Raw genomic sequence first — 27,646 nt, 5'->3', positions numbered from 1 at the left:
CTTCTTGCGGGGAGCTTGCAGGGTTCTTTAAAGCTGCTGGAAACAAAGTTGCAGCTTTTCTTGGAGCAGGTCCGCTGTCCTCGGGAGTTTCTTGTCTTTTCGAAGCAGGGGCAGTCCTCAGAGGATGTCGAGGTCGCTGGTCCCTTTGGAAGGCGTCGCTGGAGCAGGATCTTTGGAAGGCAGGAGACAGGCCGGTGAGTTTCTGGAGCCAAGGCAGTTGTCGTCTTCTGGTCTTCCTCTGCAGGGGTTTTCAGCTAGGCAGTCCTTCTTCTTGTAGTTGCAGGAATCTAATTTTCTAGGGTTCAGGGTAGCCCTTAAATACTAAATTTAAGGGCGTGTTTAGGTCTGGGGGGTTAGTAGCCAATGGCTACTAGCCCTGAGGGTGGGTACACCCTCTTTGTGCCTCCTCCCAAGGGGAGGGGGTCACAATCCTAACCCTATTGGGGGAATCCTCCATCTGCAAGATGGAGGATTTCTAAAAGTTAGAGTCACTTCAGCTCAGGACACCTTAGGGGCTGTCCTGACTGGCCAGTGGCTCCTCCTTGTTTTTCTCATTATTTTCTCCGGCCTTGCCGCCAAAAGTGGGGCCTGGCCGGAGGGGGCGGGCAACTCCACTAGCTGGAGTGTCCTGCTGGGTTGGCACAAAGGAGGTGAGCCTTTGAGGCTCACCGCCAGGTGTGACAATTCCTGCCTGGGGGAGGTGTTAGCATCTCCACCCAGTGCAGGCTTTGTTACTGGCCTCAGAGTGACAAAGGCACTCTCCCCATGGGGCCAGCAACATGTCTCGGTTTGTGGCAGGCTGCTAAAACTAGTCAGCCTACACAGATAGTCGGTTAAGTTTCAGGGGGCACCTCTAAGGTGCTCTCTGGGGTGTATTTTACAATAAAATGTACACTGGCATCAGTGTGCATTTATTGTGCTGAGAAGTTTGATACCAAACTTCCCAGTTTTCAGTGTAGCCATTATGGTGCTGTGGAGTTCGTGTTTGACAGACTCCCAGACCATATACTCTTATGGCTACCCTGCACTTACAATGTCTAAGGTTTTGTTTAGACACTGTAGGGGTACCATGCTCATGCACTGGTACCCTCACCTATGGTATAGTGCACCCTGCCTTAGGGCTGTAAGGCCTGCTAGAGGGGTGGCTTACCTATACTGCATAGGCAGTGAGAGGCTGGCATGGCACCCTGAGGGGAGTGCCATGTCGACTTACTCGTTTTGTCCTCACTAGCACACACAAGCTGCAAGCAGTGTGTCTGTGCTGAGTGAGAGGTCTCCAGGGTGGCATAAGACATGCTGCAGCCCTTAGAGACCTTCCTTGGCATCAGGGCCCTTGGTACTAGAAGTACCAGTTACAAGGGACTTATCTGGATGCCAGGGTCTGCCAATTGTGGATACAAAAGTACAGGTTAGGGAAAGAACACTGGTGCTGGGGCCTGGTTAGCAGGCCTCAGCACACTTTCAATTGTAAACATAGCATCAGCAAAGGCAAAAAGTCAGGGGGCAACCATGCCAAGGAGGCATTTCCTTACATATATCCTTTTCGAAAGTTCTGCATAATAACTCTACGACGAGTACATTTCAACGTATGTTCTGGTGGGCTTTTGATATCTGACAAAAAACTTTAAAAATTTTTGCCGATATCTTTTACTCTTGGTTGGCAATGATGAACGCTTCTTGAACGAAGCACTAGGGGGAGGTCGTAAGCAGCACAATGATCTGTGTCATATAACAGAACCTCACTGTCCCTTCCTCGTGTCCCTTTGCGTCAGTCAAACACAACAAAAATAATGTTTACACGTGGATTGATAAATCAGTCTGCAGGCCTCCCTGCTCCCTCTTTTTACTGGTTCTGCTTTCATATTGGCCCGTGGCTTATGCAACAGGTGGAGCTAAAACGACAAAATAACCATTAAAACTGAACCTTCAGCATTTTCCGTTGTAGGTAATATCCAGCAAAAGGCGCTATATTACTCTACCAGCTATATTATGATTGTCTCTAAGTGAAAGGAAATCCTCTGGCAGTTCCTGTGATGGAGGTGCAGGTGTGCTGTATTGGGTTGCAAATCACAACTGGGTAAATTAACATTTGTGCAGTTTGATGAGGCTGGGGCCCTACAATTGTAGGTCGAGCGCACAAGCACTTTGACCTGTTGTAAGTATTGTGGGCTTTTAACCACGCCCATCACTTTTACTCATTCATTTGCTTGCCTTTCAAAAATGTTTTGTTATCATTGGTAAATGCTTTACGTTTGTCCCTCCTAGGGGAGGTTTTGTTAGCGCCTTGCGTACTGACCCTATTACATGGATAATTGCACAATTGCCGATGTGTTTAACTGTGAGCGAACTTCTTTTTCCTTTTGTGTGTCTCTACTTCGCGATTCAAAGCATCATGGCGACCATGGTGCTTTGAATCAGCTCAATTATGTCAACTAATATTTTACTTTTCAATTTATGTGGCAAAAAAAGTCCTGTTAGGAATTTACAACAGCAATAGCTCTAGCTGGAGCAAATGTGAGACTCATTGCATTACAAATGTTTGTTATTAGGTCTTGGCTCTAGACGATGCGCATACGCTGTCTCAAAAGAGACATGCTGTATCTATTTTGTGGGCTTACAGCCCGCTCATTGCTTCCCATTTGCTGGCATCATCATCGCTCCATTTTTTGTTCTCCCCATTTGTCAAGGGCATGCGCCTTCCAGTGTTTAGCCCTCCCAGAAAGCAGCATGCATTTTTATCCATTGTTGTGGGACTACTATTCTTTTTAAATGAGTGACAGGACCCACCACACATTAGGAGTGCTGTTGTTTTAATTAGCATTGCAAGACCATTTTATTATTTCTTAAAATCCTGTGCCACTGTCTGGCTATTGTCTGCCCCATGGCTGCTCCCACAAAGGCTGCAGCCACTGCTTCCTCCTCCGTTCCTGTTCTAGCCATGACATGAAGCCTCCAGCACTGCCCCCCTCTCATTGTCACAGCACCATGCCTCTGCAGGCCTGCTGCCAGCAAGGCTGCTGCTATCGCTCGCCTTGTTGGTATACCTCCATCTTTCCTAACTGTTACAAGCACCCGTAACATTTGTTTCCACAAACCCACACCCAAGTTGTGAGTTCCTGCCCCACCATTTATTTTATTTAATATATATGCAACTATGCCATTAAAACCTAATCATCTCGTGGTGAGGCGAATAGACACCACAGATGCAGCATTGGGTGTACTGTGGGTAGGTAGATCATAAGGCTCCAGCCTTGATGGTGGGTAAAGTGTAGACGTGCATGAGTAGACTGCTCCAGAGTGTGAGCCTTGCAATGAAAAGATGAGGAGCATAATTTAGTGTTTGACTGTCAGGTTACTCCATCACAAACATGGCATATATCCCGTTTGCCTAGAATTGACACCTGGCCAGTATTATATTGGGATGATCAGTATTTTACTATCTCAACTTGTATTTTTTCTGTTTATTAGTACATATTTTAAACACTTTAAAATGCATTCTAGAGCTACATTAATGACTCCTGACTGATAATTAAATAAGCAGACACAGAAAGGCAACGTTAAAAATGAACACAGACAATTTTATATAAGTTCTTGTTAGAAATGGGGTCTCTAGTTGGCAGGGATTTGCACCCTATCCAAGTATGGACCCCCACTCTAGTCAGGGTAAGGTTGTCACACAGCTAAAATAACCCCTCCTTACTTCCCTGGTAGCTTGCCACAAGCAGTCAGGCTTATCTCAGAGGTAAAGTGTAAAGTATTTGTACACACACAGTTAACAGAATGAAAACACCACAAAAGTACTCCACACCAATTTAGAAAAATAGCCAATATGTATCTGAATAAAACAAGACCAGAATGACAAAAAAACAACATGCACAAGTAAAAATATCCCCTTTTAAAGGTTTAAATGAGTCTGAATCTATAGCAATCAATGGTTGTATCCTTTTAACACACAGTACTTGGGAAACATCAAACACAAATACGATGAGGGCCACAAAGGTTCCTTATTGCACAGGGGAGGTGATGCATTGGTTCCTTACTGGCAGGGGGGGTGATGCATCGGTTCCTTACTGGCAGGGGAAGTGATGCATCAGTTCCCCGCAGGAGAGATGATGCGTTGGTTTCTGGTCAGACAGCCTTGGTTCCTTACTGCGGTGTCTGGTCGATGCGAAAATGATGCCCAGGGACGATGCATGGGAAAATCCAGATAAACGGTGATGATAGAGCCACGATGGAACAGACGATGCATTGATCCTACAGGTGCTGTGTCGATTCTTACACCGCATGGCAGGCACTGTGTCAATCCTTTGGCACAAGAAAGGCGATGCATTGATTCTTTTGCCACAAGCCAGGTGAAGCGTCCATTTTCAGTTGCGGCATTCCAATGCATGGATTTTCTTCCTCAGGGCACCAGTTTCCACTTCCAAGGGCCCAGGGACTGGATTTGGCACCTCTTGGCAACTGACGACTCTCAGCAGAAGAATCCAATCAATCAATCAACATTTATAAAGTGCGGCTTATCACCCAGGGGGTCTTAAAGCACTAGCTGGGAGATGCAGGGCAGTCAAAGAGCCAGATCTTGAGGTCCTTCCAGAACTGAGCAAGCGATAGAGACTGGGCACACGCAGATGAAGCCTTTGATGTCCCTGAGACTTCTTAACAGGAGGCAAGTCCAGTCCTTTCACTCCCAAGACAGAAATATCATGCAGCGGGCCAGCACAGCAAAGCAACAGGCAGAGTGACATTTCCTCTCACAGCATCCGGCTCTTCTTCCTGGCAGACTGTCCACAGTCCAGAAGGATTCTAACTTTGTGGGGTCAGAGGTCCAGTACTCATACCCATTTCTGCCTTTGTAGTAGGCAAACTTCAAAGAAAAAGCATTTGTAGTGCACAAGACCTTGCTTTCCTGCCCTGTCCCCAGGCACACTCCAGGGGGTTGGAGACTGCTTTGTGAAAGGACAAGCATAGCCCTATTCAGGTGCAAGTGTCAGCTCCCCCCACCGCTCTAGCTCAGGAAGACCCATCAGGGTATGCAGGGCACACCTCAGTATCTTATGTGTGACTGTGTAGAGTGAAATTACAAATAGCCCTACTGTCATCCTGACACAGAGATGTATTCCACAGACAGACAGAGGCATTGAATGGTTAAGCAAGTAAATGCCCACTTTCTAAAAGTGGCATTTTCAAACTTACAACTTAAAAACAAACTTCCTCAAAAATTTTATTTTTAAATTATTAGTTCAAAGACCCCAAATTCCATATCTCTATTTGCTCCCAACAGGAAATTACACTTAAAATATGTTTCAAGGCAATCCCCATGTCACCCTTTGGGAGAGATAGGCCTTGCAATAGGGAAAACAAATTTAGCAGTATTTTACTATCAGGACATGTAAAACACACCAGTACATGTCCTACCTTTGAAATACACGTCACCCTGCCAATGGGACTGGCTTGGGCCTACCTTAGGGGTGCTTAAATGGAGTAAAAGGGAACATTTCAGCCTGGCAAGTGGGTGCACTCGCCAGGTCAAAATGGCAGTTTAAAACTGCACACAGAGAGACTGCAGTAGCATATCTGAGATGTTTACAGGGCTACTCATATGTCGCACAATCAGTGCTGCAGGTCCACTAGTAGCATTTAACTTACAGGGCCTGGGCACCCATGGTGCACTATACTAAAGATTTACTGGTAAGTCAAATATGCCAATCATGGATAAACCAATCACCTATACAATTTTACGGAGAGAGCACTTGCACTTTAGCACTGGTTAGCAGTGGTAAAGTGCCCAGAGTCCTAAAGCCAGCAAAAACGAAATGCAGCACACAGACAAAAACAGAGGCAACACGTTTGGGGGTAACCCTGCAAAAAGGGACATTTCCAACAGTTCTAATTAAGTGTCATGCCTAAACCCTTGTAGAATCTTAAAACAATAACAGATGGGAGGTATTTTCTCTGGAAAGGTGGCAACTCAACTTCTGCCTTATTACAAAGGCATCTATTTTGTCCTATGGCACTTTTAATATGGAGGATGAGATATTTGCCACATTTGTGAGAAAGTACCCTTCCTCCAAAATCTAAAACAGGCCCTCTGTTTCTTTTTTCCGACATGTTGTAAGGGGCATCCAGGCACAGCAGGATGACTGATCTAAAGGTTTGGATTGGTACGTTGTTGTTTAGGAGATAAACGGCCATAACCTAGGGTTCTGCCTCATGGTATCTCTGATAGCATTCCCTTTTTGCTATCTTTCCTATACCTATTGCCCCTTTGCACCATGAAATAGTACTCATGCATCAGGAGAGGCCAGTCCTCATCAAATGGGCGTATGCATCGTCACCCATTGTTTCTACTGTCCCTTTCTCACACCTCTGTAACACATGACCCTTTTTGGGACCCCTCCTTTGCTTAGTACCCCACACTCTGCTAGCAAGCTTAAGTTGGTGATCAGTATGCAGGCGCTCACACACAGGACTGCTATCCTGCAGGCAGAGCTGGGTATTGGAATATGCAGCCACGCTTGCTAAACAGTACTAACACGTCACCCCATGATAGCAATACTAATAGTTTCACCCAACGTGCCTCTCCACCTCCTGAGAAACAGTGTGACACATTGTACACAAGAAGCCCCTTTACAGGTTGGCCATTTTTCCTATAAATTATCCCATCCCCTGAAATGACCAATACCAGGGTCATTAGTAATTCCAGGGGGGGCATAAATTATCTTAATTAAATATTTTTGAGGAGTAGGATGCAAGAATCTGTATTGCACTTCAATCACTACATTTTTTACCTTGTATTTCATAAAGTAATGTGTCCCCCTACCCATTGAATTAGAATGGATTAACCTGATAACTTTTTGTTACTGGAAAAATTATACAGGACTTGTGATGAGGCCTTAAGAGTGAAGACTTGTGCCAGGATAGATTCTGGTCAGGTGTATGGAGATGTGCATCATCACCATATCTTCAAAAATGAGATGGATTTGTAGCATCCATGAAAGACTCACCTCTCTGCAATAAACGGTCACTGGGTTTTTGCTCTACATCCTTAACAAGCATTGGCAATGCCAATGGGTCTCGCTTTTATGTTTCACCCCACGAACTCCTCAAGCACATAGCTCACACTGCACTTATATCGGCAGAGTTGTTTATTGCTTGTGTACTGGGAATAGGAGAGAGAATGAAGAAAGGGCATTTGTGACAGAACATAAGCAAATCAGTGGAGCATGAGACGAAGAATGAAGCATATGAGAAGGCACATAGGGCTGGAGCCAAGAACTGAGATACTCAGGGCAAGCACTAATATGTGTCTCATACATTATGCAAAGTGTCTCGAACACAATCGGTTTACTCCCTGGTAACCTGTGAAGAATTTAACAGAAATGTGCAGAGGTAAATTACGTAAGAAATGTGGCAGCTGCATTTTGCAGCACCAGAAAGGGACAGATAATTTAATTTAAGCAATACAAAACTGCAACCCTATAATCCAAATGTGTTAAAATTATTTTGTGGATCACTAAACTTCTCCCTTCAGCTCAGGCGCAAGAAAGAGTTTTCCTTAAGGTCTTCAAAAAGTAGCAAGTTACCAGCGGTCTTGCTTAAATGTGGGTGAAGGTAAGGTCAGTACTGATAGTAAAACTAACTTTTTCAATCACCCCAGCAGGGGCTGGTGGTGACCCAAGAGGAAGCGGCTACAAAATTACATCCAGGTTTAAGGATCATTCCCTAAACCCAACACCTCTGTTTTATTTACATTCAGAAGCAACATATTCCTGGAGCTTAAGGGTAAAGTCAGAGTTACTACTACTTTCTTGTACCCAGAATTGCATATCAAAACAAAAAGAATAAATTAAAGCAACTAATCTAAATAAACATTAAAGAACGTCACAAAGTTCACAATAATGTTTGATACGCATCCACAGTTTTTACTTTAAAAAAGAAAAAATATTTTAATTCACACATACCTAAATACAAACATTAAATTATAAATGTACATAACTGCAGGTAAAGAAAATGCACATTACGAAGATGAGACTTTAACTAGAGGTATGTGTCTGTGGTGTTTGTCAAGGAGCTCACAACAGGGAGTTCCACCTACTGCATTTGTCACAGACTGTAAAACTCTTCCTAGTGTATTTGCCAATAGGTTCACAGTTTAAACCTGTCTCTATGGGTACTGAGGCAGAAAAGTGTGAAAGCAGCCACATATGAGTATTAAGTGGTTCTGACATTGCAATGCTCCATGCTAAAATCCCAAAGCAGTTTATTTTTTAAATAAACAAACAAAAATGAATGGTCCCTAGTTCCTCTCATTTTGTTGGAGAGGGTCATTTAAACATTTCACTGTTCCTTCCCTCCTGGTTTTTCACAGTGGTAAAGAAGTATGAAAATTGGCCATCCTAGCCCCTACCCTAAATTGGACAAGTGGGCAAATTGCTAACACTCAGATGATCCGTACTCATTCTGGCCATAGGAGTCATAGGAGAAGTATCTAGGCAATGGAGCTGGAGTAGGCTCCATCGCTGACAAACTTAAGATCCACCCGGAGTGCCCTCTCCACCAATCTCTCTAAGTCAGGCCCTAAGTCTATTCTGCTGATAAAACCCTGGGAGAGATGGGTAACAGAATACATTTTTTCAGGCCATTTTAGTATTTTGTTCCATCGGGAGGATTGGAGGCAAGAGGTGGGCTGCCTTACATATGTTTTTTTCCTGCTGAAATGAAGACCCATACCACTATCAACCAAACTGGTCTTTTTTAAGCAACACACATGACTGGTTAAGAGGACGAGACAGCAACTGAAGTCTGGAACCTCCTAGTATAACAATCTGGTAGCATCATGCTCTAGGTTCAATGTTCCAGAATAGCAAGTTGTTGTATTTGTTTCGTGCCTTTCTGATGTAAGGCTTGTGCATTCCAATCGTGAGGGGAATGGAATTGAGAATGTAGGTTCTAGTGGCTGGCAGTTACTGTCCTGGTGGCTGCCCTGCTGGAAGCATTGTAAGATACTTGGAAAATAAAGCGACTATTTAACATCTTCCTGGGTGTGAAGCTTCATCATATCAGTGGCGACGAGCTTTGAATCACGTGGATTCCAGCAGGGTGACATTTTGGACGTAGTACAGCATGGTGCGTGGATTTGTTAAGCGGCATCCGCAGTCCAGGAACAACGCCGACAGGAGTTTTGATGTTGACGACTCATCTGAGAATTTACCCTCAGTGGGAGGTGCGACGGTTTCACCCCATTATTTTCAGGTGAGCGAGGAAGCGTGAGGAAGTGGCAAGAAGGAGTGTCGGGTGCGCAAAGGTGTTGTGCGCACAACGTGAGTCTGCGGAGTGCGTCCACTCCTGCTCAGCTATAGGCAGAGGGAGCATGTGTGATGGAAGGAGCCTTTGTTGTGAGGTGCTCTCGCGCGCACAAGTTTGTTTCCTTGACAACGTGTGACGCTTATGTGCGCGTCTTTAATGTGTATTTACGTGCCTGTTGCCCTGACAACGCAGGCAAATGACACGCAGGGGCAGCATTCGTCAACTGTTTTCGGCAGCACTCTGTTGTACATTAAATGGCCCAAGAATGTTTCGTGTGTTTGACGGCGGATTTTACCAGATTTTGGCAATACAACTGTGGGAAACACGTTATCGTCGGACTGCAACAATCATTACAACGTGACCGTTCAGAGCTGGTCAAATTTGACATTTCTTTTGTAAATTTTAATTTCATTCACATTTATTTATTCAATAACGATTTCTCAGTTATAGTCATCTGTGTTTGGCACGTGTGTGTGGAGTTGTAGGGTGTAACTCAGTTTGGAGTGTGTGTGTGTTTTCTGTATGTGGTTGTCAATGTTACAGTGCAAATTCATTTTGAAAGTTTAATTTTGCGTGGATTTCAATTTGTTAGGATAAAAAAAATCTATACATATGCAGCAAGCAGTTTTACCTCCGACTCCATTTTTGGCTTATCTGGGTTTACCTCCTCTGGACTGGGAACAGTGGAAAGAAGGATTCGGGGGATATTTGGACGCTATCGAAGGGGACATTTTCACACAAAAAAAGAAACTTGCTTTACTGAAGCATTCTTTAGGAATTGAAGGCAGGAAAATTTTACAACATTTACCAATTGTGCCTTTTGTGGGTGAGGGAGATGAGATTGACGAATACGAAGTGGCTATAAAAGCTTTGGATGCATGTCAACAATTTTACAGGAGGCAACAGATTCCAAACGAATCCATTGCGAGTTTCATAGGGGATTTAAGGGTTTTAGCTGCAATGTGTGACTTTAAGACTTTTGAAGATGAAGTAATCCATGACCAGATAGTAAAAAAGTCAAATAGCACAAAAGTCCAAGAGAAATTGTTAACAATTGAGAATCTTACATTGGACAAAGCTATAGCGATTGCTAGTCCACGACAAAGTACATGGAGCAAATTAATTTGAAGGGTGATGTGCAAAGTATTCAGATGCAGCGCTGCACCAAACAAAAAGAGAAGTTTCAGGTGGGAAGTGGTAATAAAAGGAGGCCTTATGAATGATATCATTGCAGGAGTAAAAAGCATTTGTGTTATTCACAATTTTGTCCTGCTGTTGATAAAAGTTGTAACAAATGCAAAAAAAAGGCCATTTTATGAAAGTGTGTAAAGGGGAGTGGGTGAAGGATCCCAGGGGCATGAAATCAGTGAACGTTGTAGAATCCTACTCAGTGGAAAGCACACATAGTGATTCAAGTGAAGAGAATGTTGTTCCCTTAGTTGAAGAAGACTCAGCAGTTGTTGAAGACACATATATTGTGTCACAGATACAATACAGGAAACCTGTGTGTTTGGTGAAAATTAACGGTAATGAGTACAGGCTGATGGCGGATTCTGGTTAGTTTTTCACTTTGATTAATTTAGAAGAAAATAACAAGTTACAAAATGTCCAATTGAATCAATCTAATGTAATGCCAGTAGCGTATGGGGGAAAACCCGTTGATGTAGTAGGTGAGTTTGGGGCTACATTAGATTTCAAAGGTAACCAAACTCAAACGACGGTTTATTTAGCATGGACAGGAGGAAATCTGTTGGGGTGGATGGACCAGAAAAAATTGGAGATTGTGTTGGATCCTAACAGTGATGAACAGGTGATGGTACACCAGGAAGTGATAAGCTCAATTTCAGAGGAAAACAGTGATTGGGCTAGGGAGTTTCCAGAGGTATTTAGTAACAAATTGGGGAGGATAAAAGGTTTTGTTTATCAAATACAATTGAAGTCTGGAGTGGAACCTGTAGTACACAAACCTAGGCACGTTCCTATTGCTATGAAGGAAGAATTAACAAAAGAATTGGAAAGGTTATGTGTTAATGATGTGATAGAGCCCTTTGAGAGATCCGAGTGGCTACCTCCCATTGTTTTAGCGAAGAAATCCAATGGAGCTCTAAGAATGTGTATTGATTTGAGGGATTTGAATGAGAGGATTTGGGTTGATCGGCATCCATTACCCAACATCACGGAGATGTTAACCATGATCAAAGATGCAAAGGTGTTTGTAACCTTAGATTTGTCTTCGGTGTATCATCAAGTTGTGTTGCACAAGAATTCTCGGCATTTGATGTCTTTTGTCACCCCAAATAGAGCGTATCATTTTAAACGTATGACATTTGGTTTGGCATCTGGTTCATCAGTTTTCCAAAGAATAATTGAGGCAATGTTCAAGGGTTTGGGAAAATAAAGTGTTTTCAAGATAATATTTTGATTTGGGGAGCAGACAGAGAAGATCTTAATGGAAAATTGAGAGTGGTGTTAGGAATTTTGAGGGATAAAGGAGTCACTTTGGAGATTAGCAAGTGCAAATCTGGAGTGAGTAGCGTGGATTATTTGGGGCATACCGTGTCTGAGAGGGGTGTTGAACCAGAGGGAAATTTAGTGAAAGCCATTAGAGGATTCCCAGCACCTTTTGACAAGGATCAACTAAGAACGTTCTTTGGAATGGTGGAGTTTTATTCGCGATTTATTCCAAAGTGTGCTGAACGAACCAAGGGAATGCGTGAGTTGTTACAAAATAAATCTAAGTTTGAATGGACAGAGGATAAAGATCAGAAATTCCATAAGATTACGGAGAATTTGGCTTCTGAAATACCCTTGAAGTCATTTGACACAAATGATTGCAGCATTGTTGTGACAGATGCCAGCCAGTATGGTTTGGGGGTTGTGTTAATGCAAACCAGGAAGGGTAAGGATGAGGTTATGGCATATGGTTCCAGACAGTTGCGAGGAGCTGAGTGTGCTTATTCGGTAATTGAGAAGGAAGCTTTGGCGTGTTGGTGGAGAGTGAACCATTTCAGGAAGTATTTGTGGGGAACTGAATTCATCGTGACAACAGATCATAAGCCATTGGTTAATTTGTTTTCTACAAAAGGGGCATACAAGGCGACTCCCAGGATTGCCAAGTGGCATTATAGGTTGCAAGAGTTTCAATTTAAGTTGGAATATATTGCTAGTGTCAAAAATGTCTTTGCAGATTGTTTATCGCGTTTCCCGGTGGAGATGGGAGGTGATGAGGAGATGAGTGATGATCTTCAGGTGGTAGCGGGCACCATGTTGGATGAAAAGGGATGTATTGACGAGCAGGAGTGGAAAGATGCTGTGAGACAAGATCAAGTACTGCAGGAACTGATTAGGAATTTAGGTACTGGACAAGTTAGGAGTGAAATGAGTGAGGAGGTGAGAATGTATAAGGAGATATTTCAGGAGTTGAGTTGTGCAGATGGCATATTAAGAAGGGGAAATCTGTTGGTGGTGCTTCAAGGCATGCGAGGGAAGGTATTAAATTTATTGCATGAGGGCCATGTAGGGATGAGCACAATGAAAAGGAGGATTAGGGAAACGTTTTGGTGGCCAGGAGTTGATAGACAAGTTGAACAGTGGATGAGAGAGTGTGTCTCATGTGTTTTGAGTGATAAGTCACAAGTAACAACGCCCAGTCCAATTGAAGCTGTATTGTGCCTGGAGAAACCATGGCATAAATTGGGGATGGACAAAATTGGGTCTATGAATATGTTGGGGAGAATCACAGATTTGGTATAGTGTTGGTGGATTATTATTCACGGTGGCCGGAAGTCAAGTGGGTCAGGATGCCGAACACTACAGTGGTGGCAAAGTTTTTGAGGGATTTGTTCATGAGGGAAGGTGTTCCAGTTGAAATTGTCACTGATAATGGTGTGCAATTTGCATCTTGGGAATTTGATGTATTCATGAAGAATTGGAGAGTGAAGCATGTGACGACATCTTTATATCATCCAAGAAGTAATGGTCTGGTGAAAAGATGTAATCGAGTTGTAAAAGATAACATACAGTTGTCCTTGGTGAATGGGTTGGAATGGAGGAAAGAATTTGAGGAATTGTTATGGGCTTTACGGACTACTCCTAATGCTACCACAGGGGTGTCACCTTTTGCTTTACTCAAAGGCAGGGAAGGGACAAATAACTGGCGCGACCATGGATGATTAATATGGAGTTGTTGAATGAGAAAAGAAAACAAGTGCCGAAGAAACGTGAGCATGCTCAAAGTAAATATGTGGATGAGAGGAAGAGCAGAGAGAGGAACGTTGAAGTAGGGGATCGGGTCCGCATCAGATTACCAGGGATTATAGTCAAAGGGAGTTCTAAATTTTCGGTGCCTAAAAGGGTGGTGGAGGTGAAAAGGTAAGTGGTTAAATTGGAGGATTATAAATGGTAGAATAAAGAAAGAGTAGCTGTTAAAAAAAATTATAGTGGTTTTGCAACACTGGTGGATAGGAAGGGAGTAAAGGAAAAGGGAAAGGTGGCTGGTCCCTTGGGCGTGCGCAGAAAGTCAGGAAGGGAAAGAATGAAACCAATGTGGTTGCAGGAGTATGTTGAATAGTGGAATGCAGTAGAGTTTGTCAAATTAGTTCTATGGCATGCAATAATATGTTACGAGTTTTGTTGAACTCTGTTAATTCTATGTTTTTTTTGTTTTTACTGTAATTACCCTATGTTTAGCACATTTTTCTTTTCTCTTTCCTTGTTGTTGTTCCTGTTGTTGTTTTATTTTTTGCATCAAATTTTCTGTTGTATTTGGCTCATGCCTTTCTGATGTAAGGCTCGAGCATTCCAATCGTGAGGGGAATGGAATTGAGAATGTAGAAGGTGGTTGGTTCTAGTGGCTGGCAGTTACTGTCCTGGTAGCTGCCCTGCTGGAAGCGTTATAAGATACTTGGAAAATAAAGAGACTATTTAACATCTTACCGGGTGTGAAGCTTCATCATATCAGAGGTCTAAATGTAACAACATTCCTACATCTGCCTTTATTCATCTGCCTTCTCTTGCCCCTCACCCACTCCCACTCCACACCTCTAGTTGTGAATCCATGTAGATGTGCAGAGTAGAATCGATTAGTGCAAATTAAAGTGATAGATTTCTCAAAATTAGGATCTATATTGGTGTTAATAAAAAGAAAAAAGGCTAAAAACAGAGAACAATATGACAATGTTAAGTGATCTTATGGGAAAATTGAAGTAGGTATCTACCCTTCCAGTGTCTTTACCTTTAAGGGCCAAGGCCAGAGGTGTTTTTCAATATTTCCTACGACACTGTACAAGCAGTTTACGTCTATGCAGATAAAAACATATTCCATGTGGGGTTGAAGCAATGGTAAGCACATGACAGGTGTAGCGTTGCAGTAACCCACATATGGATATATTTTGGAATGCCGAATTTCAAGGAAAATGAAAGCATTAAATTTGCAAAGACAACTCTGTGAGTGTTTGAGTAAAGAGGGTGACTGCCAATGAAAAATACAATAATCCTTGCCTCATGGTGCTGGCACTTCCATTCAAAATCTTGCATCTGGGTCATATAGTTCTATAATCCTTAAAGGGATCATAAGACTATATGGTCCCTAACAGTAGCATTGCTCCACATCCTTAGAGAGGCATTGTCAACATAGTGTGTGAATGTTTGTGAAGGTTAATGCCTGAGTAAAGATACTGTAAGGAAGGCAATGTCAATGTTCACTGAGGTTCAAGGACAATTTTCTCTACTTCAGCGGGAGCCTTAAAATTCACTTATTTAAAACATATCTATGAATCCTTTTGCCTGGGCTGTCTCTGGTGCTCCTTAATACCATGTTGACCATGCTTTTTCTGTTGGTAACCCACTTCCTTCGTTCATTTTGCCAGGTATCTGGTTTTCTTTAAAGGAAGAGTTCTGCTGTTCAAATGGCTAGGTCCATGCTATGTAAATACTAAAAATAAATAATAAAAATAAATAAATGCTATCATTTGTAACCATTGTATAACTAAAGCAGGAAGGAGGTATTTGCACCAGATGTGAATGGTCCTTTTTTGACTGAAGAAAAAGCATACCCGATGGGTGTGTACTGTGAAAAACCTGGCATCCACAGAACTCTTGTGTGGAACATTTCCAGTGTTGTGTACATCCCACCTGAAATGTAGTGATATGTGGAATGAATACAATTATAACGATAAAACGGTTGTGCTACATAAAAGTTGTGCCATAAATGTATACATTATTAATTTTGTCGATAAAATAGTAATTGTTAAAAAGAAAAGTGAAAATGCCTTATATTTTTTACATAGGTCTATAGGTTTTGTAAATATTTTTGAACAGTGAATAAACAGTGAATATAATATTACATATTAGAACAATGTGTTGTTTTTAATAATTAAGGTTAGGGGTTAAGGTAATGGCCAGAGTTAGGAAAATGGATAGGTTATAGTAAAAGACCGAGTTCATTGTTAGGGTTATGGCTAGGGTTTGCGTAAGGAGTGGGGTAAGTATTATGGTACGGTTTACTCTTAGGATTAGGGAAGGACACTAAGAGTTAATTTTATGTAAAAATGAGAATAAGGTTAATGGTTATAGGTTAGGGGAAGGTCAGTTGTTAAGGTAAGATTAAGGGTTAAGATAAACAATAAAGCTGATTGTTAGAGTTCAGACTTGGGTTCCGGTAAGGGGTAGGATAATGATTATGGTAAGAGTTGTTATTATAATACAGAAAATAGACTAAGAGTTACTGTCAAGTAGGAGTAAGGGTAAGGGTAAGGGTAAGGGTTAGGGTTAGGGTTATGGTTATGAGTTAGGGTAAGGGCATGGCTTATGTTAAGGGATGGGTTAAGGTAAAGGACATAGTTAATGATCAGGTTTAAGGCTTGGGCTTGGGGAAGAGGTAAGGATCATCAAAAGGTTACTGTTAGGAAAAGGGAAAAAGTTAGAGTAAGAGTTAATGATAAGGTTAATGGATAGGTTGAGGCATGGTGTAAGTTTATAATTTCAGTTGGTTGTATGGCAGAAATCGTTGTTAGAAGTATCATCGGACATAAACATTGTGTCCTAAATATCAGTTATGAAATATTGTCCAATTGGGTGTAGATATTCTATTATTAACTCCAAAGAAGTGACATTTTCTAAATTATATTTATGTCAGGCAATAATCAAGTATTATACCTTAAAGTTAAGATGTTTTGTTAGGTTTGACTTAGGGTAAGAGATAAGATAAAAGTTTCTATTGTATTTCTCATTTATAAACCTGGTTACAGTTAGGGTAAGAGATATAGGAAGAATAGAGATTAGGTTTAGGATTCAGGTAAGGTACAATGAAATATGTTAACTTTTGGGGGGGTGGTTAGGATTAGGTTTGAGTTTACACTAAGTTATGTTGTAAGTGTCAACATAAGAGTTAGTGTAAGCCTAACGCATAGGGTTAGAGGAAAAGGGTTAAAGTTAAGACTGGAGTCTACAGTATAGATAAGAGTTAAATTGTGGGAAAGGATCATTGAAGGTCATGTACTTTTTGTCACAACTTCTATGAGTTCCAATTTTTAATACTACATTTTGGAATTACGTTATTTACAGAAATTAGCCCTTTATGGCAGCATGTTTACTTCGCCAACTGAAGTGAATTACATGTAAGCAGGAATCTCTCTATGTTAACACAGATTATGAATTACAACTGTTTTGAAAGCAAAATACATTGAACCAGAGGTTTGCAAGAAATTACTATTAGTACATTGGTGTCTCTCATTTCTCACTATATTTCCTGTACATATTTGCACGTATACTCATTTACATGAAGAAGCCAAGGATTTGGTGGGGGGTGTGAACATCTATAGTAAGGAATAAAATAGCCACTGTTTTACATTAAAAAGATATTGAAAGTCACCTTGGATCCTTCAGCCTCATTTCTCTATATGGTCCTATAATGCCTAATTGCAGTGCTATACACTTATACTATATAGCAGAGTATGCTTTACTCTACTTACTATAACGTTATAGGTGTATTTTGCACATTTACAGTAAAATGAAGAAGAGAAACAGTAGGAGAGTAAATACATGAATTACAATGCTATTTTGCAATATGTTCTTAAACTTGCCTGCATTAAATTTAAGCAATGTTTGCATTGCAGATCAGAGCCTCCAAACCAAGACTTCGAATACATCACCGAAAGCCAGTCACCATCATCAATGACCAGGTATCCAATACTTTCATTTTCAACTTGGCAGGTTTCAACTGGCTGAGATTTAGTGATCATGAATATATTCAAATATATATGCAAAAGTACATTCATGCATTAAAAGGGAATTTCTGAAAAGGATCACCAAAGCACCAAAAGAGTCACTAAGGACATAGTGAAAAACGTCAACACTTGCTCTGTAGGATTCCTCCTATATTTGGAGCAATTTTACATTTTTTAGGGGATTTTCAAAGAATTCCAGAACATCCCATGGAAATCCACGACAGTAGCAGATTTGTATGAGCATTTGAATGTGTAATATTCACGTGTGAGGACATTCCACTAGGTGAAAATATGCATCTGCCAAAATGCAATGCAAATGTGAATCTGCACATGTAAATTTCTCTGATGGTACATTATTTCCCAATGGGAATACATCTACAGTACAACTCTATTAAATATGGGGAGTCCCTTCTTCACAATTCCCATCTTGGCAACATGTTTACTCTTGCCTTTGACAGAAGGTAACAATATGTCAGATTCCAAAATGGGAGAGTACTTGAATAGTTTCTGGAATCCTATTGGCATCTGTCACTTTTGCACATAAAAGCCACCTAGGAACACCTGCAAACCTGCCTTTCACCATACATTTGTGAGGGTGAAAAGTGCATCCTACTGAAGCAATTCCTACATTTCACATGCATTTTGCATGGGTAAAATCCTGCAAATCCAGTCATGATTGGCAGTTTACCCTTGCAAGAGAATCTTTGCACACCTATGTTAAATTTAAGCAAGCATTTTCCTTTGGGCATCAGGTTTGAGTGTCTCATTTTCATGAATATACTGTACCTTAATTACCGTACCTTTGAGGTATTGTTTCAAGATTCTTCTACTTATGTAAACACTTACGTCACAAAACCTAATTACTGTGATTCTCAACATGAAGTGCATTTACCCAGTCCATCACTCCCTGCCTTTGCCTGTTCCCTATGAAGAGATGATACTTGAAGTGTGGGGGAATCATCATGGAGATGCAGACTGAGTCCTATGACACAGTAAGCACAGGACTCAATTCTAGGTAAAACACTCACACTTAGAGTGTCTGAGTCAGACAAACAACAATTGATGGGTGGAATGCTGGAATTAATTTCAGCTTATGGTAATTACTTGGGCTAAATTCCAGTCCATTGATCAGTGGTGCTGGAACAATTTTCTGAGTAGGGGTGCTGCCATCAACCTTACATCACTAAGGTAACAGAGATTTTGAAAAATGTAAGCATTACTCAAAGAACATGTGTTCTAAATGAGCCACACCCATTCAGTAGGAGAGTGGTAGCGGTGTAGTATGTAGTTAGTGGTTCATTTTGGAGCATGCTGTTTCAAATACATTACTAAAGCATGCACATTAAATGTACACAGACATGCACTATTGAGCACACCGATGATAGTGTGTAGTTACTAGGTTTCAGCGAATAGTAATCATGTGCTCATCACCAAGTAAAGTGTATTGATTTCTTTTGCTCCTATTAAAATCATTGTTTGCATCACACTTCAGAATTACAAAAAAGTGTTATGCATGTGTGCTTTCCTAACTGCTAATATATTTCGAAATATTTGTACAGTTCATTTATGGATGATTACAATTTGTTGAGCTTAAAAATTAGCACCTTTGAGCCTTTACTCACACATAGCTCGCTTAATAAAATTCTCTCAATTTGCAGCCAAAGAAATGAAAGTAAACGCCAATGTTCATGTCAAAGGAATTAGCAGCAATTTCCAAGAAGACATAGGGCCTGATTTAGAGTTTGGCAGATGGGGTAACTGTCACAAATGTGACAGATATCCTGTCCTTCATATTACGATTCCATGATATCCTAGCGATGTGGGCTTCTCTGCACCTTGGCCCCCTACCCCTGGTGGCATAAAGCTTGCAGAAAATTTCAGTTTAATGCACTTTAAAGTTTGTTATGTGGGCGTCAAAGTAGCTTGTTTTCATGGGGGTCAGAGGCACTGCTTTGGGAGTTATGTGGCCTTGCTCAGTTTCTGGGTGCTGTGTGCCACAACGAGTCTCAAGATTAGTGCTGTGTGACCATGTTCCTCAGAGGCACAAGTGTTATAGGGCGGTGGGAGCCTCCACTGTCTCCAATGGTTACCCTGACTAACGCAGTGTGAGGTCAAACCCCAGGACCCAGTGCATATCAGGTAGCATGTCCTGTGAGCCCCCACCCACGCAGCAAATCACCTACTGCAGAAATTTCACAGCAGTAGGCAGGGTTGACACAAGTGGTAAAGCAGGTGGTGTCAAGCTGCCATTGATAATTTGCAGCAGCACAGCGACTGGCTTCACCCCAGTGAGTCGGTCTTACTGCAACTCAGCTCCGCATTCAGGGGCCAGAGCCACACGCAGTTACGGTCTCACTTTAACCCCACAAAGTCACCTCTTGACGATCATGGTCGGCAGTAGCTCATCAGCACACTATGCACCGGCGGGTGCAGCTTTGTGCCGCCTGGCTCATCGAGGCCTCCAGGCCCAGCGGTGGTGGAGGCATGGTGGTAGAGTCCCGATTCATCACCTCAGACAAGGGTAGGACTCACAAATGGCAGAGTCCAGGAGCACCAGAAGTGTTGCAAGCAGTTTCTGATGTCCCTGAGAATGCAGAAGAACAGGGGACAAGCCAGCAAGCCCTCAGAGACACTCCGGGTCAGCAAGATGGGTCCGGTCCTTGTCCTTAGCAGGACAGAGATCAGCAGGCCGCAGGGCAGCTCAGCAATGCAGAGAAGCAGTTCCTTGGAACAGTCAGTCAAGGTAGAGTGGCAGTCCTTATAGCACAGAAGTCTTTACTCCTGCAGAGGTCTTCCAAAGTCTACTAGTGATCTGATTTCAGGTGGTCAGAGTCCCAGTACTTATCGCACCTTGAAGTGGTGGTGACTTCAAAGCAGACCCTTGAATTGCACAATCCCCATTTCACCCCAACCCTGACTATAAACTATCAGTAGGGGGTAATCATCCCTTTGTGTGGTAACCGGCACTTCCCTATTGAGGTGTAAATGTGAGCTCCCCTCCACCCTTCCAGCCGAGGAAGGCCCATCAGAATGCAGATGAGTCTTTTGTCATACTCACCCCCCCTTGTGTTTATGGCTGTCTGGAGGGAATGCACAAAGTGTAGCTGTCTCCTAGCCCAGACGTGTGTGGGACAGGATGTCAGGTACACAGAGCAGTGAGAGCAGAGAAATGCCCACATTTTAAAAGTGGCATTTCTAAAATAGTAATAATAAATCCAACTTCACCAGTGAAGAGGATTTATCATTACCATTCTAATGATGTGAAATATGATGATAGGAATTCCCAATGCTGGCTTATAAGAGATGTAGGTCTCACAGTTGTGGAGAAACGCCTTTGGGAGTTTTTCACTACCAAGACATGTAAAACTTAAAAGTACTTGTCCTACCTTTTACTTGCATAGCACCCTACCGTATGGGCTATCTAGGGCCTACCTTAGGGGTGACTTTTATGTCCTAAAAGGGGAGTTTAAGGCTTGGCAAGAGGTTTTAAATGCCAAGTAGAAAGAGCAGTGAATCTGCACACACGGGCTCTGCAAAGGCAGGCCTGCGACACGTTTACAGGGCTACTGATCGGGTGCACAGTCAGTGTCGCAGGCTCACTAGTAGCATTTAACTTACATGTGCTGTGTACCACTTTACATGGGACTTACAAGTAAATTAAATATGTCAGTTGTGGATACACCAATGTTACCATGTTTAGGGGAGAACCACATGCACTTTAGCACTGGTTAGCAGTGGTAGAGTGCTCAGAGTCCTAAGGCCAACAAAAAGATACAGCAAAAATAGGATGTGAAAGGCAAAAAATCTGGGGTAAGCCCACCCTTAGGATGCCAGGTCTAACACTGGCTAAGTTTACATCTACCCTATCTACCCTGTCATAAAAGCGCAGGAACCTTCTTTCTCCTGGCGAATGTGATTCGTATGGTTGTCTCCAACAAAGTGGAATATGCTGGATTCTTAGGCAGGTGGGCCCCTGCACCCCCAGCCACTACCTGAATCAATACCTCTGTGGTGGTATATCATTCTCTGCATACACATTGCCATATTGGGCTGATCGTACTGCTGTGCCTATGTGGAGGAACAGGTGTTAGGAAGTGGGCCCTAAAGTGCCATAGACTGGACTTTCCACCTAAAACTCCCGCCCTTCCTGCACCAACATGGAGTGTTTACGCTCTAGCGCCCAGAACACACCTTTGTGTTTGTCCACTGGCAGGGCAGCTGGTGGCTCCAATTCCATGGAGCTCTCCACCCACCCCTGACTATTGGGGACAAACTAGTCATAGTCCTGGAAGCAATAAACAAAATCCGCACTTCCCTCAACAGCACCACAACTTCCCTGGAAAACAAAATTGACAATATGGCAACTGATCTTACATTGCTCCACACAGATCCCTGCAAACTGTCTGACAAGGTCCACCCCGTAGAACAAACCATTGCTGAACTTCGGCTACAATCGAAGGACATGAAATCGTCCCTGAAAACACTTGCAGACCTTCATCACCTGAATGGAACTCTCTCCCACTGGAGTGGGCTCCCATGGCTTATAGGGGCGATTTTAACTGTCTTGGACCCGGATCTCAACTGTTCTTTCCATCCACTGCCTCGCATATCTACTACCTCTAATGACCAGGTGCTACATGATTGGCTTAAACACTGGCAAATGGTTGATATCTGGTGACAGGGGAATTTCAACACTAGGATGTACTCCTTTTCGCCCCCTCCACATCACCTACATGTTAAAATGGATTGTTTGGTCAGCACGACTGACCTGCTACCCTCTGTCGCACACATTGACTACTTAGTTTGCACCCACTCTGATCACAATCCTAATATTTGCAACTCTCATGGGACACGGGCCCTCCCGCCCATCCCCACCTGACGCTTGCAAACAGCTGCACTGGAGGACCCGCCCTTCCACGCCTCACTCAGCACTGCTATTGGTGATTATTTTTAATCCAATGCAGATACAGCAAACATCAGACTGATAGAATGGGATGCATTTAAAGTGACAATGGTGTATGTGCAAACAACTTGATAAGGAAATATCCTAAAACGAACGTAAACTTTTAGATCATGAAACCCAAGTGGCACATAACCCGTCACAAGCTCGCCACTTAATGGCACTTAAGACATTTCACTGCAGAAAGAATGTGCTGCCTTAATAATGCTGCTCACTCCACCAGAACCCACAGCACAGCCAATAGATTCAGCTCATTATTAGCAAGGCTAATATGTCAAGATCATTCTGACACACTATTACAATGTTGCGTTCCACCAATAAAACTCTGCTATACACCTCTTGTGACATACATGATGAAATGACATGCCATTACACTTCACTATACCAAGGAGCTTCAAATGCCATTCCGGAAGAGATTGATTCCTTTCTTTCTAATGTGTCTCTGCCCTGCATTACCTCTGATCAGCTGGCACAACTTAATGACCCCATAACACTGTTTGAAATACAGGAAGCCATCAAAGTCCTAGCCATAAGCAAACCCCGTGCCCAGACGGCTTACCTGCCAAATTTTACAAAGCCTATGGCCCTCTCTTGGCCCCTCATTTGCAAACAATATACTATGAAGCTCTAGCAACCTCAATGCTTCCCTCTGTGAAGCTCTCTTTATTTGTCTCCCTAAGCCAGGCTGCGATCATACTGAATTAGGTTCATACAGACCCTTAGCCCTGATAAACACTAATGATAAGATATTGGCTTAGATCCTTGCCGAGCACCTCGCACCCCTAGTCCGGAAATTGGTCCACCCTGACCAAAACAGGTCTGTCCAAGACCGCAAGCCCTCCCTTAACCCCAGACTATTTTCCATATGCCTGTGGCCGCAGGCTGGAGGTTTGGTATTAGAGCTCGCAAAGGCCTTCAATGCTTTGGAATGGGCCTTTCTGTTTGCAACATTGGTGTGCTATGGTCTTAGAAGCCCCTTCCTTCAACTGGTAAAGTTACTATAAACCTTACCACTAGCCAGGGTCCTAACAGAGCCCCTCATCTCGGAACCAATACACGTACATACAGACACCTGTCATGGATGCCCACTCTCCCCCTGCTCTTCACTCTGGCAATAGAGCCCCTGGCAGTGGCCTTTTGTGAGTGACAAATGGGGCATATCCCTGGAAGATGGCACACATATCATCTGACTTTATGTGTATGATTTGCTTTTTTATCTCTGAGATGTACAATCAATCCTCACGACTTAGCTTTTTTTTTTTTTTTTTTTTTATCTGTTTATTGCTTTTTATCACACAACAGTCCGGATATACATCCAGGCACTATATTATTGTACACATATTTGTGCCAGCACGAGTTAAAACAACCTATAGTAAGTAGAGTACTTTTAGTCAACGGACCAAAAGAAAGAGGAAAGGAAAGAATAGAGTTGTACGATAGTGAGGTATAGTAACTGCTCGTGAGAGATCACACAAGGAGAGGGAGTAAAGACCTCCCGGCCGGGAGGAAGCACCCATGGCGGGACGGGGAGCCGGGAGAGGAGGAGGGCCATGCCCCATCTCCAGTGCAGACAGCCTGTCACGCATTCTACTACGCAGAGTGCAGCGCAATGTGGCGTCCCCGTCACCCCTTAATATATTTCTCACCCCAGAGGCCTATCACGTTATTATTGTTACCTTGCATAGGTCTCATAAAGCAACCCCATGTGAAACTTCCAGGAGCAGCTGGGGTTCTTCCAGTTTACTTTACTCTTTCACCGTAATGCCCCTGTCCCAAATGCCTACGTGTCATGTGTGACCAAGTCAGTGAAGGCCTCAAGGTGGCCTAGGGTCATCTTTATTGTTTAATAGGATAAAGAGGGAGTCCCACGCATCCACCCCTTTAATTATCACCCCTCTGTCTTGGAGGGAGTGCATTACCTGTGCCTCCACCCTTGTCCAATGCAGCAGGTCCCTCGCCCACTGATGTTCATGCGGCACACTCAGAGCCTTCCAGTACAATGCAAGGGGGCGCTTGAATAACACAAATGCAAAATCTATGCATCTGTGTACTTGTTTCCTCCCCTCTGGATCTTGGTCGGATCCCTAGTAAGCAAGATTCTGGTGTAGGGGATAAAGGGTGACCCACCCATTCAGCCGTCAATGAGGTTATGTCCTGCCATGTCCTCAACACTGCGGGGCATTCACATGTCATGTGACAGAAAGTGGCATCCGAGGCACCACATCTCAGACACTCCTTATCAGTCTGCGGGAACATGCAACGAAGCCTATGCGGAGATAGATACGTTTGGTGTAGGTAATTGAACTGTGTGTCTCTAAATCGAGGGTTGCACGAGACTTCATGCGTTGAGGCGAGATGGGATGGGGTATTGACCGTGCCACGCTCCAACGGCGCGGTCAATACCCCATCCCATTTAGCCTTTGCCTGGACTTGAGTGTGTTCTGGGTGTGCTAGCAAGGTTCTGTATAACCTTGATATACTGAGTTTTGTGTCCAAGCCATCTAGTAAGTCATGTAGGACAGGGGCTGTCTGAGGTTTGTGGTCTCTGCATTTCCAAATGGAACGTATTAGCATGCGCAACGCGCCATATGCTATGAACCAACCTTGCCCCAGATCATGTGCACTTGCCAATGCCACGTAAGGCAAGAAGTGCCCCTCCTCAAATACGTACCCTATTGTTTGTATGCCTTTCGCAGGCCACGCCATCAGTCTATGTCTTCCGGCCACCGTCCCAATGTTTGCCGTGGCCAGAAGAGGAATCTTGGGAGAATACTGCGTGGGCCGAGCCCCCAAGGACGCATATTGGTGCCAAGCCCAGCGAGCCACGTCCAGTAGCTTATTGCTTGAGTGCAGCGTGCCATCATGGGCAAGTAGCCATCGTAGCACATTAGTGTGTCCCAAGGTATTATGTACCATCAGCGCCTTTGAGCCCCTGGGGTCCTGTAGCCAGCGCACCACCCACTGGATCTGTGCAGCTGCATAGTACAGCTCGTAGTGCGGAGCGCCCAGGCCGCCCTGCATCAGCGGCTGATATATTTTAGTTAGCGCTACACGTCGGTGTCCATTGCCCCACACCAAGTCTGTCAGCAGGCTGGACAGGACCCCAAGAAAAGATCGGGGGAGTATTAGAGGTAGTGCAGAAAAATAATACAGTAGCCGCAGAAGTATGATCATCTTTGCGATCGCCACTCTGCCCAGCGGTGATAACGGGAGAGAGCACCAAAATGGTAGGGAGCCCCTAACAGACCTAATCACGCACCCCAAATTACCTTCTTTAAGGTAGGCAGCTTCATGATATATATTCACCCCAAGATACTTGAAAGAAGTGTAGCACCATGGCAAAGCACAGGCCAGGATGGTTGGATGTTGAGGTTCCGGAATCGCTCTCATCTGGAATAGACAAGACTTTGACCAGTTCACCCTCAATCCAGAGAGATCCCCGAACAAGTCCAACAGGCGAAGCAGGTCCGAAAGGGACTCAGTATTATTTCGCAAATATATCAATGCGTTATCTGCGTATAGAGAGACAATGCGATATGCATCTCCATCCAGTATGCCCCAGTCCATGGCCTTGGTACGCAGCCGCGCAGCCAGGGGTTCAATCGCCAGTGCAAACAGTATCGGCGATAGAGGGCAGCCCTGTCTCGTGCCCCTTTCAATATTAAACCCATCGGATATGATAACCCCCGTTTTAACCCTTGACGTCGGGCCAGAGTACAGAACCTTTATCCACTTAATGAGTGTTCTGCCAAACCCCATGCGGCTCAGTGTCTCCATCAAAAAGGGCCAGCCTAGAGTGTCAAATGCTTTCTCGATATCTAATGATACTGCTACCCGTTTGAAATCCAACTCTGGGGCGGCTGCCATAAGCCTCAGTAAGCAACGTATATTAATGAAGGTGTTGCAGCCAGGTATAAAGCCGGATTGGTCTGTGTGTATCAATAACGGCATCAACGGAAGTAGCCAACACCTTCCCCAATAATTTGCAATTCGAGTTCAGCAGAGACAAAGAGCGATACGACCGAACATCTAGTGGGTCACGACCCACCTCCCACTGCGACTCTGGAAGTCGGCCCACCTCGAAGGCCTCTGTCAACATGTCCAGATATGCTGCGAGTGTTTGTGAACAGAATGTAATATAATACTCCACAGGCAGGCTATCGCTGCCCGGAGCCTTATTATGGGCTAATTGACTTAGGGCTTGCTGATTTTCTTTTAGGTCAATTGGTTTCTCCAGGTCCTGTACCTGCATTGCATTGAGGCGGTTCAGTTGGAGCCCCTCAAAGAAGTCCTCCAACTGTTTTAATTGAGGGGGGACATACCTGGTATAGAGCACTATAATATCCTTTGATGGCTTCATTAATTTCTGATTGAGTATTAACTATGACCCCCGTGTCAAGCCGAAGAGCCCCTATGGGAGTGTGCTTCTGTTTGCCCTTCAACAGCTAGGCCAGCAGTCTGCCAGACCGGTCTCCGTCAGAATGCGCACGAGCTACATAGTGGCAGTAATCATATTGTCACAATCGTGAGCCTACCTCAGTCCACTGCGCAGGCGCCGTGCCCAGATCCTCCCGTGCCACTGTACCCTTTGCGACGCCACATTCCGCGGCCCAGAGCTCCCCCTCAGACTTCTGAAGGTCCCGCATCAATGTGCGCCGCACCCCCCGCCGCTGATATGCGCAAAACCCCGCACCACCACCTTATGCGTGTCCCACTCAGTAGCCCGGGAAGATGTTGTTCCACCATTGAGTGTGAAGTAAGCTGTGATGTGATCAGCTAGTTCTTTGCGACAAGGGGGGGTCCAGTAGCAGGCTTGATTGCAATCTCCAGGAGGGGATACGCGTGTGTGCTTTTCCACATTGAATGGGTGCTATCAGGGGGCTATGGTCCGATATGGTTTTTGCCATATATGTGGCGCTGGTAAAGGTGTGTGTCAGTTCGTGGGAGCTGAGCAACAAGTCTATTCGGGTGTGGAGACAATGGACCAGGGAAAAAAAGGAAAACTCCCTGTCCAATGGGTGTAAGTACCTCCACACATCACTGAGCCTCCGCTCACACAACCAAGCCTGCAGCATTCGGGAGGTCTTCCTGCTAGGTGCCCCCATAAGAGGGGGGTGAGACCTATCCATGTCTATATGTGGTACACAGTTCAGGT

General features: G+C 43.8%; 1 protein-coding gene across 2 annotated transcripts in view; it reads left to right on the top strand.

Annotated features, from left to right (window-relative positions):
- The window catches only part of LOC138293413 (dynein light chain Tctex-type protein 2B-like), a 190,650-nt gene that overhangs the window by 115,320 nt on the left and 47,684 nt on the right, over nucleotides 1-27,646 (top strand). For both annotated transcript variants that reach the window (XM_069232635.1, XM_069232636.1), the window contains exon 4: nucleotides 17,421-17,486. In XM_069232635.1, coding sequence (XP_069088736.1) covers nucleotides 17,421-17,486 — 66 coding nt within the window. The remainder of the gene's footprint in view (nucleotides 1-17,420; nucleotides 17,487-27,646) is intronic.

This window comes from Pleurodeles waltl, chromosome 4_2 (genome assembly GCF_031143425.1).
Source record: "Pleurodeles waltl isolate 20211129_DDA chromosome 4_2, aPleWal1.hap1.20221129, whole genome shotgun sequence".
NCBI lineage: Eukaryota > Metazoa > Chordata > Amphibia > Caudata > Salamandridae > Pleurodeles > Pleurodeles waltl.
Note: the sequence above shows the minus strand (reverse complement) of the source record. Positions and strands in the feature narration are given on the sequence as shown.